The sequence below is a fragment of the Mytilus trossulus genome, chromosome 13 (genome assembly GCF_036588685.1).
Source record: "Mytilus trossulus isolate FHL-02 chromosome 13, PNRI_Mtr1.1.1.hap1, whole genome shotgun sequence".
NCBI classification, from domain to species: Eukaryota; Metazoa; Mollusca; class Bivalvia; order Mytilida; family Mytilidae; genus Mytilus; species Mytilus trossulus.
The window spans coordinates 32940199-32954412 of NC_086385.1; the positions used below are offsets into that span (position 1 = coordinate 32940199).

At 31.8% G+C, this 14214-nt stretch overlaps 1 protein-coding gene across 1 annotated transcript in view; it reads right to left on the reverse strand.

The window, feature by feature from the left end:
- The window catches only part of LOC134694284 (mucin-2-like), a 32539-nt gene continuing 18325 nt past the window's right edge, over positions 1–14214 (reverse strand). Inside the window, exons 8-9 of the mRNA XM_063555289.1 lie at positions 5062–5176; positions 1–3332 (exon numbers count right to left, since the gene is read on the reverse strand). Of these exons, the coding sequence (XP_063411359.1) occupies positions 1–3332; positions 5062–5176 (3447 nt within the window). The remainder of the gene's footprint in view (positions 3333–5061; positions 5177–14214) is intronic.

The following is a 14214-nucleotide window of genomic DNA, read 5'->3' on the forward strand; positions in this document are numbered from 1 at the left end:
TTATGGTGGTTGTTTGCTTTTAGAAATATTTTGTGAATTGGCTGTTGATGTTGGTTGTTCGCCTTTAGAAATATCTGGTGAATTGGCTGTTGATGTTGGTTGTTTGCTTTTAGAAATATTTTGTGAATTGGCTGTTGATGTTTGTTGTTCGCCGGTAGAAATATCTAGTGAATTGTCCGTTGGTGTTTGTTGTTCGCCTGTATGAATATCTAATGAATTGTCCGTTGATGTTTGTTGTTCGCCTGTATAAATATCTAGTGAATTGGCTGTTGATGTTGGTTGTTCGCCTTTAGAAATATCTGGTGAATTGTCCGTTGGTGTTTGTTGTTCGCCTGTATCAATATCTAATGAATTGTCCGTTGATGTTTGTTGTTCGCCTGTATAAATATCTAGTGAATTGGCTGTTGATGTTGGTTGTTCGCCTTTAGAAATATCTGGTGAATTGGCTGTTGATGTTGGTTGTTTGCTTTTAGAAATATTTTGTGAATTGGCTGTTGATGTTTGTTGTTCGCCGGTAGAAATATCTAGTGAATTGTCCGTTGGTGTTTGTTGTTCGCCTGTATCAATATCTAGTGAATTGTCCGTTGGTGTTTGTTGTTCGCCTGTATAAATATCTAGTGAATTGTCCGTTGGTGTTTGTTGTTCGCCTGTATAAATATCTAGTGAATTGGCTGTTGATGTTGGTTGTTCGCCTTTAGAAATATCTGGTGAACTGGCTGTTGATGTTGGTTGTTCGCTTTTAGAAATACTTTGTGAATTGGCTGTTGATGTTTGTTGTTCGCCGGTAGAAATATCTAGTGAATTTTCCGTTGGTGTTTGTTGTTCGCTTGTATAAATATCTAGTGAATTGTCCGTTGGTGTTAGTTGTTCGCCTGTATAAATATCTAGTGAATTGTCCGGTGGTGTTTGTTGTTCGCCTGTATAAATATCTAGTGAATTGTCCGACGGTGTTTGTTGTTCGCCTGTATAAATATCTAGTGAATTGTCCGTTGGTGTTAGTTGTTCGCCTGTATAAATATCTAGTGAATTGTCCGGTGGTGTTTGTTGTTCGCCTGTATAAATATCTAGTGAATTGTCCGACGGTGTTTGTTGTTCGCCTGTATAAATATCTAGTGAAATGTCCGTTGGTGTTTGTTGTTCGTCTGTATAAATATCTAGTGAATTGTCCGTTGGTGTTTGTTGTTCGCCTGTATAAATATCTAGTGAATTGGCTGTTGATGTTGGTTGTTCGCCTTTAGAAATATCTGGTGAATTGGCTGTTGATGTTGGTTGTTCACCCATAGAATTATCTGGGGAATTGGCTGTTGATGTTGGTTGTTCGCCTGTATAAATATCTAGTGAATTGTCCGTTGGTGTTTGTTGTTCGCCTGTATAAATATCTAGTGAATTGTCCGTTGGTGTTTGTTGTTCGCCTGTATAAATATCTAGTGAATTGGCTGTTGATGTTGGTTGTTCGCCTTTAGAAATATCTGGTGAATTGGCTGTTGATGTTGGTTGTTCACCTTTAGAATTATCTGGGGAATTGGCTGTTGATGTTGGTTGTTCGCTTTTAGAAATATTTTGTAAATTGGATGTTGATGTTTGTTGTTCACCTATAGAAGTATCTAGTGAATTGTCCGTTGTTGTTTGTTGTTCGCCGGTATAAATATCTAGTGAATTGTCCGACGGTGTTTGTTGTTCGCCTGTATAAATATCTAGTGAATTGTCCGTTGTTGTTTGTTGTTCGCCGGTATAAATATCTAGTGAATTGTCCGTTGGTGTTTGTTGTTCGCCTGTATAAATAGCCAGTGAATTGTCCGTTGGTGTTTGTTGTTCGCCTGTATACATATCTAGTGAATTGTCCGTTGGTGTTTGTTGTTCGCCTGTATAAATATCTAGTGAATTGTCCGTTGGTGTATGTTGTTCGCTTGTAGACATATCTGGTGAATTAGCTGTTGATGTTAGTTGTTCACTTGTAGACATATCTGGTGAATTGGCTGTTGATGTTGGTTGTTCGCTTTTAGAAATATTATGTGAATTGGCTGATGATGTTTGTTGTTCGCCTGTAGAAATATCTAGTGAATTGTCCGTTGGTGTTTGTTGTTCGCCGGTATAAATATCTAGTGAATTGTCCGACGGTGTTTGTTGTTCGCCTGTATAAATATCTAGTGAATTGTCCGTTGGTGTTTGTTGTTCGCCTGTATAAATAGCCAGTGAATTGTCCGTTGGTGTTTGTTGTTCGCCTGTATACATATCTAGTGAATTGGCTGTTGATGTTGGTTGTTCGCCTGTATAAATATCTAGTGAATTGTCCGTTGGTGTATGTTGTTCGCTTGTAGACATATCTGGTGTATTAGCTGTTGATGTTAGTTGTTCACTTGTAGACATATCTGGTGAAATGGCTGTTGATGTTGGTAGTTCGCTTGTAGACATATCTTGTGAATTGTCTGTTGATGTTGGAAGTTCGCTTGTAGATATATCTGGTGAATTGGCTGTTGATGTTAGTTGTTCGCTTGTAGACATATCTGGTGAATTAGCTGTTGATTTCGGTTGTTCGCTTTTAGACATATCTGTTGAATCGGCTGTTGATGTTGGTTGTTCGCCCGTAGAATTATCTGGTGAAATAGATGTTGATGTTGGTTGTTCGCTTGAAGATATTTCTGGTGAATTGGCTGTTGATGTTGGTTGTTTCCCCGTAAACATATCTTGTAAATTGGCTGTTGGTGTTGGTTGTTCCCTTGTAAACATATCTGGGGAATTGGCTTTTAATGTTGGTTGTTCACCTGCAGAAATATCTGATGAATTGGCTGTTGATGTTGGTTGTTCGCTTCTAGAAACATTTTGTGAATTGACTGTTGATGTTGGTTGATCGCATGTAGAAATATATGGTGAATTGGCTGTTGATATTGGTTGTTCCCTTTCAGACATATTTGAATTGGCTGTCGACGTTTGTTGTTCGCCTGTAGAAATAACTTGTGAATTGGCTGTTGTTGTTTGTTGTTCGCCTGTAGAAATGTCTGGTGAATTGGTTGTTGATGTTTGTTCATATGTTGTATCAATATCGGAAGAATTGGCTTTTGATATTTTTGTAAATGATGTAGAAATATCTGGTGAATTAACTGTTGATGTTTGATGTTCGATTGTAGACATTTCAGTAGATAAATCTGTAGATGTCACTACATTTGATGTTAACCCATGTGTGGACGATTCTGGATGTTCTATTGTTGATGTGGTTGGTACTGTAGCAGATTCTTTAGATGTCATTTCATTTACACTGATATCATGTGTAGAAGACATTTGCCTTTCTGATATGGTTCCTGTGGTAGTTCTTTGTGAATGTTTGTTTGGTTCCGCTACAATAAATAAAAAAAATGATTATCAATTGGATAAAAAATTCATAGGACGGTGAACAAAATTCTTGAAATATTAATACCTTTTAATTCAAACAATTAATAACTCGATTGTTAATCCTATAAAAACTATTTATAAAACATACAATGGTTGAGATGGAGAGTTTATCAATTTTTAAGCGTGAAAAATGGTTAGCTGAGTTATCCACTCGGAGCACATGAGATCACCCCAGGTTTTTGGTGGACTTTACTTTGCTAGTTTTGTAGGTTGTGTTTTATATACTGTTGGTTGTCTTTTGTCTTTTTCTGTGATTGCTTTGTCGTTGTCAGTTTTCTGTCGTTTAATGTGTTTAGATGTACATTAAGTTACTTGTGCCTTTCTTTTATAACCAACAATAATTCATGTAATTCTCAATTATCTGTTTAGATGTTTACTATATCTCTGACGACAATAAACTATAATGACTAAATTTTAATCTGTTAATGAAAACTATCAACAGATGTATTAAGTACCACAAAGTTTGTAAAGTTTAAACACAATGTATTTTAAATTCAATTTATCTTTTAACTTTAGTTTCCGTTGTATAGATGATTTGGTCACACTACATATTTCATAATTTTGTGACTGTTTAACGCATCTATGCCATCTAATTTGAAATCAAGACTACAACAGAAACAGTTGAGTCTGCCTGATATCTTGACTAACATTTAGAAACTGACAAAAGAGGGACGAAATATACCAGAAGGACAGTCAACCTAATAGATTGAAACTATCATAAATATACTGACAATTAGTATTTACTATAAATAAAAATAAAAATGATGCCTGGTTTCTAATTTTGAACATTCCATTACTATATAGTAACACAACGGCATCGCCTGCATTTGGAGTTTATATCTCTAAATGAATACGATATTCCTAGGTTTTTTTCCTGTTGTAGTTTCCATGATACAGGTTTGCTGCCCACAAAGAAGCTATGAACCCAAAAGTTCCAAATGGTTGAAGTTAAAACCATCCTTTCGCAAATTTTACGAACGCCATCCCGAGCTGGGTTATCGTAATGGAATATCCGTTTGTTTGTCGGTATTTTTCTTTTTCAGTCATGGCGTTTGTCAGTATATTTTCTACTTATGATTCTTAATGTCCCCCTGGTATAATTCGCCTCTCTTTTTTAACACTTCTGTATATAACTGTTGTAAACAGGCAATGAAATTACTGAAATAAATGTTTTACGTATAGCCACAGACTAACTACGTATATGTTCTAGTATATTTTAATATACTTGAATGATCTGTCAATTATCATTTATTCCTTACTCCTTGTGCAATACCATGTAATAAAACTCTTATTTGACTGACAGCAAAAAAATATTAAAAAAAAGAGGGGAGCACGATGGCCGTGCATATAAAGACACACAAAACAATGACAACATACTTCATGATCATGTAGCAACATATTCTCAAACAATCGTGGATCAACTCATGTGCTTTAGAGTAGTAACTCATTTAAAGTAAAGATTCTAAAATAATTCGCATTCGGAAATGTCATAGTCACCATGTTTAACTGCGATATTTGTTTTAATAAGAAAGAAAAAGCTTCAATATAGATAGAGTTACATATACTTATTGAAGCTTCAAAAAAAAGAAACCATTTCGGTTTTCTATATCTAGGTATACGCAATCTGGCAATTTGAAATTATTGTGACATTTTTTTAAGGGTTTATACACTCACGTATACTTTTCTCTGGAAACTGTAAATCCAATGGAATGCACAAGTTAATTGTTTTTGTTGGTACACACACTTCACTTAGATCACAGAAATGACCTTTGCACGGACCAGCAAGTTCCTGAATATTAGAAAGGACATAATTACATCACTCCATATATTTCAATCAATATCTTATGTTAAAATTGAGAATGGAAATGGGGAATGTGTTAAAGAGACAACAACCCTACCAAATAAAAAAAAACAACAGCAGAAGGTCACCAACAGGTCTTCAATGTAGCGAGAAATTCCCGCACCCGGAGGCGTCCTACAGCTGGCCCCTAAACAAATATATACTAGTTCAGTGATAACGAACGCCATACTAATTTCCAAATTGTACACAAGAAACTAAAATTGAAATAATACAAGACTAACAAAGGCCAGAGGCTCCTGACTTGGGACAGGCGCAAAAATGCGGCGGGGTTGAACATGTTTGTGAGATCTTAACCCTCCCCCTATACCTCTAACCAATGTAGAAAAATAAACGCATAACAATACGCACATTAAAATTCAGTTCAAGAGAAGTCCGAGTCTGATGTCAGAAGATGTAACCAAAGAAAATAAACAAAATGACAATAATACATAAATAACAACAGACTACTAGCAGTTAACTGACATGCCAGCTCCAGACTTCAATTAAAGTGACTGAAAGATTATGATTTCATCATTTGAACATCAGGCACAACAGGTTAGGATATTTATTGTTATCTATTATATATTTAATATTTATTATCTATTTAATTTCTATCATTTATTCAATATTTACTTATTATTTATCTACTATTTATTTAATATTTATTTAATTTTTATTTAATATTTATCTTATATTTATTTATTATTTATTTATTTAATATTTATTTATTATTTATCTTATAATTATTTACCTAATATGTATTTATTATTTATTAATTATTTATTAATTATTTATTTATTATTTATTTATTATTTATTTATTTATTCATTTATTTATTTTTTATTTATTATTTATTTATTTCTTAATAATTTATTCGTTATTAATTATTTATCTATTATTTATTAATTACTCATTTATTTTTTATTTATTCAATATTTATTTTTTATTTTTTTATTCAATATTTATTTATTATTTGTTTATTATTTATTCAATATTTATTTATTGGCTGTCCCTCTGGTAACTCTCGTCCCTCTTTTATAGTTAATATTCACATTTTATTCAAGCCTCAATTTCTGAAATTTAGAAATAGGTGTTTTTTTTAATTCATGACTCATGTTTCTAAAAGGGAGACAGAAAATACCATAAACAATACTGGCGTATATGCCACTTTTTTCTTATTTGCATAATGCACTGCCTCCTTGACATACCAGGCATTTCTTTTTACAATTTTCATTGTTAGGGTACTCTCTTATTGACGTAGAAGCAACACATTTTTCTAAATTATTATTATATATGTCGTATGACAAGAAAAAACTAAATTAAAAGAATCCATAAGGATGAACAGCATCAGCAAACAAATCATGCTTCTTAATCAAGACCAAGAGTAAGATTAATCTCTTATATTGATATAGAAAAATGTGGTATGAGTGTCAATGAGACAACTATTCATTCAAATAACAAATTTATAAAAGTAGACCATTATATATGTCAAGGGACGGCCTTGGTTTTGATATGTAAAAAAAAAAATACAAATAATTTGACATTGTAAAGAATAAATAATAAAATAATTTGATATTCATATAAATAAATTTTCAAAATTATAACACAGAGTGATAGATACATTAAGTACACATTTATCAGGGAAGATCAAGTTACAAAATGTATTAAAATTATAGAATCTTTCAGTGTAACGGGACGAATAAAAAGTAAAGACAAGATTATTTGATTAAAATAATATAGAATAACATGTACACAATTTTATATAATATTCAGTATAAATAAGAAATGACTGACCCATTCATCCTATAAATAAAAATTCTTTTAAAAGTACATGTATTGGTTACACACTTAACCGTGCAGGTCCAAATGTCTATTATTGGAGATTTTGAAGTAATTTGATGACAAGGAAACACGAAAACAATGAACAGAATTTATCTAATTTGAAGTAAAAACACATTTTAATGTATAACTTTTATATAAGTTTTTTCTAATTATTTAAACGCAGTGACTTCTTTCTTTTAAAAACAAAACCCTTGCAAGAACTTTTTTCAAAAATGAATATGAGCATGGCCAGAGAGCAAAAATGTTGTACAAAAAAATTAGCGGTACATAAAAAATTAAACAAATTGAAAAAAAAAAAATCAAAAAATAACTTAAAAAGGAAAGAAAGAAAGAATGACTGCATTATTTGAAAGATGTATGCTTGAGTGGCCTTTTTGTTTGAAACACTTTGTTTGAGTTGAACAATTATATCATCATTATGACTTTAATAAATGATGAATGCCACCTTTTTTTTTTATTATTGTTCTTTGGAGGGTTCCGTATCAGGGATAATGTATTAAGATCAAACATCTTGAAGGAAGTCTTCGTTCTAAATGCATCAAGTATTTGACTAATATAGTGTATACAATTGAGAGACGAAATGGGAAATGTGTCAAAGCGACGACAACCCGACCATAGAGCAGACAAAAGCCGAAGGCCACCAATGGGTCTTCAATGTAACGAGAAACTCCCGTACTCGTAGGTGTCCTTCAGCTGACCCCTTAAAAAGTATGTATACAGTGATAATGGACGTCATACTAAACTTTGAATTATACACAAGAAACTAAAATAAAAAATTATACAATACTAACAAAGGCCAGGATTCCTGGCTTGGGACAGGCGCAAAATTGCAGCGGGGTTAAACATGAATATGAGATCTCAACCCTCTCCTATTCCTCTAGACAATGAAGAAAAGTAAACGCATAACAGTACGCACATTAAAATTTAGTTAAAGAGAAGTCCGAGTTCGATGTCAGAAGATGTAACAAAAGAAAATCAATAAAATGACAATAATACATAAATAACAAAATACTACTAGCAGTGAAACCTGTTTAAACCGAACCTCTTCGGAACTGAAGATTTTGTGCAGTTTTTGCCGATATTCGGTTTTATCAGGGTAATAACAGAAACAATTTGATATGACGGTGCGTAAGAACATGTTTGGTTTATACGGGTTTTCGGTTTATGCAGGATTCGGTAAAGTCAGGTTTTCCTGAAGTAAGCGCAAGTATTGTATGTAGACCTATACTTTATTCTTATTACCTGTGGAAATGTTGACGCCGCTATAAAACTATTACCAACACTATCAAGTAGTACACTGTTAGTTCCGTCTGGTTCTGCATCATTTAATTGGCACGTTTTGTTCAATGCTATGAAGTTAATAGATTTACATGCTCGAACTCTAGAGCAAAACTGGGCACACAACGACCACATTGGCATAGAAACTTCCAACATCACATGACCTCCGTATATTCTGTCGTTTTGTTTTTGTATTACGACTATTTCACATAATGTCCAAGAAAAAAATAAAATTAAAGAGAATGAAAGGTGACACATGTAGCTGCTTTTGAAATTCCACGAAAAGTACATATATATGGGTGTATTTTTACCCAATAGGCTTAATATGTATTCTTTTTGACTGTGTTGGATAAATATCCTAGTAACTTTAGTTCATTCAATTTATAATGATGACGCTTTAAAATGCTTTTATTTGTCAGGGGATTATTCGTGAAAAAATATTAATTATTTAGTATCTTCCTTATGAACAAAAAGTTGATTTTTTTTATATTGATCAATTTAACACAGTTAAATAGACGACATTTTTACAATGTTTTTTTAATTCAACAAATACATCATATACTTTTAGCAATAGTACTAAACAATACATGAATACGTAAACAGGAAAGTCGTTTCAGAATATTTGTGCTTCGGTGAAGCCTGTGCAATTAGATGCATATTTATTGGTATCTGGAGATTCTATTCAAGTGGTTATCATTTCTAGACTAAAATTGAGTGTTTCCTTTGGGACTGTTCATTGTTTGTCTATAATTATATAAATATTTAACAGTCCGTTTAATCTACGACGCAAAAGTAACATAATTGCAGTCAGAAACTATCAATCCATAAAGTGTTTCCAGATAAAAAAAAAACAAAAAAAACCATTCATTTTTTTGCAATGTGTTTATTGTAAATACTTTATTTCTAGTTATATTCATCGGAGTTCTTTTTCAACTGATTTTTATGATATTTTGTTGTTGTATTGATACACCACTGTCCCATGTTAAGAGAATGATTAGAGCCTTGAAACTAGTTTAACCCGCCACATTCTGTATCATGTGTATGTGCATGTCCAAAGTCAGGAATCTGTTATTCAGTATTATTCATTTGTTGCTGTGTAACATATTTGTTTATCGTTCATTACTTTTAAAAATACAAGAAGAAGGCTATCAGTTTTCTCCTTCGAATTGTTTTAGATTTGGCATTTTTATGGCCTTCAATAGCTAGCCTAGATTTTCAATTTCTTGTCAATTAACAGAATATGCAATATCAAGGAGCGTCAATCTGATGGAACCCGACTCCAATCCCAACTATACACACATTGTATATTGGCTGTATTTTTTTCAAATCCTATTCCTTTATTTTGTCTACATTAGTTTTGAGACCAGATTATTAATCATGTATTACTAAAATATAAAAAGGGATGCATCTAAAAGTTTGCTTTTAAATTTCTTCCATAACACTCAAAATGATTGTTTTGTCCCCAAAAAAAAAATATATATCTATGCATAGCTTTTTTAATTTTCTAAGTAACAGAAAATTAGTGACCATAGGATAAATTTAATAACAAAGTATTACGAATTCCCCGACTTGATATTGAAGAACAAAGAATCTTTTAATGAAAATATTAAAATGTTCTCCCAAATGCAATATTTAACGAAATTCCCTTTGATTGATATGTTTGTAGCTTGTAGTTTTTACTAGTTAGTCAAAGGATTAATTTGAAAAAAACTTATACATTATTCTCATTTGCATTTTTCCCAGATCAGACATTTCGTTTTGTTAAACCTGGTACTTTATACACCACACTGAATTTCAAATTGATTACTACATTTTATATTATATATAATACTTCATATACAAATTGATAAAGCGTGAACTAAAATTGAATATGGCAGAAAACATGAGGAATTCTATATAGCAATTTTTATCAATAAAATGTCATTCAAGATATCTAATGATTTTGATTACCAACTGAATGATTGATATTTCATTGGAAGTGGTATTGAATGGTATTTCAATATGACTTGCAAATACTAAGTATTTATTATCACTGAACTAGTATATATTTGTTTAGGGGCCAGCTGAATGACGCCTCCAGGTGCAGGAATTTTTCGTTACATTGAAGACCTGTTGGTGACCTTCTGCTATTGTCTGCTCTAGGTTGTTGTCTCTTTGCTACATTCCCCATTTTCATTCCCAATTTTTTTTGTTAACAACATTGTGATAAAAATTCTTGATAAATATCTATACATGACGCAGTCTTCGAGATGTGCACATTTATAAAAGTTTTAATTCAACTCTCGCGTAAATCCATATATATTGTAGCGTATGTGCTTATATAACTGTTAATAATGATGTACTAGAATATAAATAAATTTGGTGTATTTAATGTCTTCTGACTGGATAAAAGTATTAGATTAATTTTCAATTTTGTCAATGTTTATGGCGACACGTCCACTCTGACGTTGTGTATTCATACGTCAACAGTCGTAAACGTTGTAATGGTTGATATACAAAATATAGACAGTTCTTTGAGCCTTATTTTTGATAGAAATATATTAATTATGAATGGCAATCATTTATTTTGAATTCATTGAACCATAAAAATTTTTTTTTACTCTTCACATTTTACATAATCCGCTTAAATAAATTTAAAATAAATAATAGCCAACAGATTTCAAAACATGTACAACATTCAAATTATTCTGCGATATTTTATGAAAGTTATTGGTGCATTAACGACAATCAACATCTGCAGGTACATAACGTCATACCAATTGATGCAAACTCTATAGCTGCACGTTATTCCATAGTTTACAAAAGAGGGGCGAAAGATACCAGAGGGACAGTCAAACTCATAAATCTCAAATAAACTGACAACACCATGGCTAAAAATGAAAAAGACAAACAAACAAACAATAGTACACATGACACAACATAGAAAATTGAAGAATAAACAACCCGAACCCAACAAAAAACTAGGAGTGATTTTAGGTGCTCCGGAAGGATAAGCTGATTCTGTTCCACATTTGGCACCCGTCGTTTTGCTTATCTGCATAACGTGCAACCTTAAAATAAGGATAAATTTGCAATGAATTGAAGTTTTGAGGTAGGTGTTGTTTTATTTTCTAATTTGTTTACAAAAAAAAGTAAAATAAAAAAAACACAGAACTCCGAGAAAAATTATACACGAAAGTACACAAAAATCAAAACCTCAAACACATTAAACGAATGGATAACATAATATTGAATTGGTACACACATTTTCTGGTGTAGAAAATGATAGATTAAACCTGGTTTTAAATCTAGCTACACCTCTCTCTTGTATGACAGTCTGATAAAATTACCTTATATTGACAGCGATGTGTGAACAAAACAAACAGACAAAAAAGAGATTAGAATGTCAAAAATAGGGGTACAGCAGTCAACATTGTGTTGTAATATTAATCACAAACAAATATGTAACAAAGACGCACAAAAAGGGTATTCTAACAATTATAAATCCAGCAAGTCAGTCTTGTTACAAAATGTCAACTGTGGATTTTAAGTTGAATATTAACCGACAAAAGAAAAGATTTGGAATGAAAATTATAGAATTTCAAAACGTGTTTTCTAGAATACATTTAAAAAAAACGTAGATTCAAAGTGAAATTAATGTGATATATATTTAGCTTGGTCCTACAAACTGTCTCTGATCATGGGATGTGTGAAACCAACCGCGTCTAAAAGGGAAGTTGATCTAATGTGTTTCTGAAGGGTTAGCAGTTCGAGCTCTATAGTGTCACATGTTTTGTTGACAAAAGGAAGAAAGAAAAACATTTGACTTTCCGTTCTTTAATCAGTTATATATCAAGAAAGGTGAACGTTTTGAATCGTTGGCACGACAAAAAGGCATTCATAAGCAAACACATTTATATCATAAAATGTGAATTTTATTTTCTTCTATGTTTATATCAAGATGAAGTTGTTGGAATTTGTGACATTTTATACAGTATGTTAATGAAATATAGTTTTGTTTATGTAAAAATGATGTACGAAATGTTTGCATGCATAATTTATACAATCATACAATTTTCATGTGATTTTTTTTAATCTAAACTGATGTCAATAAAATATAAAACAATAGTACCGAACATCAAGGTAAATTTAAACGGTGAAAACCATAAAAACTTACAAAATGAAATACTATTTACCTATACATGCTATAGAATGAGTGAAAAACAAATTTTATATTCATGACTTGGAATACCAGGTTTCATAACAAACGTATTAAACTCAGTTATTCAGGTAATTAAGATCTCAATTTTGATAAGTGTGTTAGTTATATAGCTCATATCTGCAAGTTTACAGTTAATCCTTCAAGAACTTGTCAATTATCCTCTAGAGGATTTCTTTCATTGAGATAATCTCTTACCAGTTAACCTATATAATAAGATTTTAGAAGTAGATTTCACCACTGCAACACGTGTGTGACAATATTTTTCCCACTCGAAACAGTTTAATTCTTATATTTAAAGCGCGAGGCCTGAAGAGCTTTTTGAATGATTAAAACGTAACTGTATCTGAAAGGAGAGATAGAGTAATACACGAGTTATAGTGGTGAAATCTGTTTTTCTTATGATTTTAATCCTTCTTTTTCAAAGATTTGCAAAAAGTTGTGTTTTTTATATGTGACTTTATCAGGTCTGGTCAACTTTTTTTTAAAGAAATCACAGTAGGTTATTCAAAAGAAAAACAAGAAAGATTGACGTCAGAAATAAATTTCGACTTTTCCATTACAAAAGTGTCAGTGAGAAGACCGAATAAGAAAAGTAAAATTAGCAGAAAATATAGAGAATTTATAGTTTTCACAACACCCCAATACGCGACTTTAAGGTATAACTGACTGTGTTGCTTGGTGATACTCTAAGCAGATAAGATATTAGATTGCTTAACTTTTAACATCGGCAAACTTTAGCATTATGAATTATATCCTTCATTATAATGTCCACCTAAGCAAGACATCGTATCACGTCCATTGTCACTAGGATGTGCGGCGTGTGTGCTGTTGGATTTAAAATACGATATTTTCAAATGGTCGACTGGCTGAGTATATGACTAGTTTCCGACAGATTCATCGAACGATTGAGATTAATTAAAACTATCGAAGACAATTCCATAATTTGTGCTCCCTTCATCGTCCGTGTACATTTACGCCAAACATTTTTCATTTTAAAAAGATTTTTTTTTTCAAATTGCTCTACAAAATTTAGAAGAAAAAAAACATATTTCAATCTCATTCTTAAAAGCAAATATTGAAAATACTGACCTTTAGCATTTTTCAATTTAGTTTACAATATTAAAAAATGGAAAATGATCTAACGTGGAGCATTTTTCAATTTGAATTACAATATTGAAAAATGAAAAATGCTCAAGCGTGCAACATTTTTCAATTTGTCTTCAAAAATGTTCATTATTTGAATGTCTAATAATGAGAACGAAATGTAAATTGTTTCAATATAGGCGTTTTAAATGTTTAAATTGTTGTCCCTTTTTATTAAATGTTTTACTATTTTCGTTTTCTTTTGTCTTGTTTTAAGCGCAATATGTCTTGTCTGGTTCTGCATCATTTAATTGGCACGTTTTGTTCCATGCTATGAAGTTGATAGATTTACATGCTCTTACTCTAGAGCTAAACTGGGCACACAACGACCACATTGGCATAGATACTTCCAACATCACATGACCTCCGTATATTCTGTCGTTTTGTTTTTTAATTACGACTATTTCACATGAAGTCCAAGAAAAATATAAAATATAAGAGAATTTTCAGGCGACACATGTAGCTGCTTTTGAAGTACCACGAAAAGTACACATATATGTGTGTATTTTTACCCCTTAGGCTT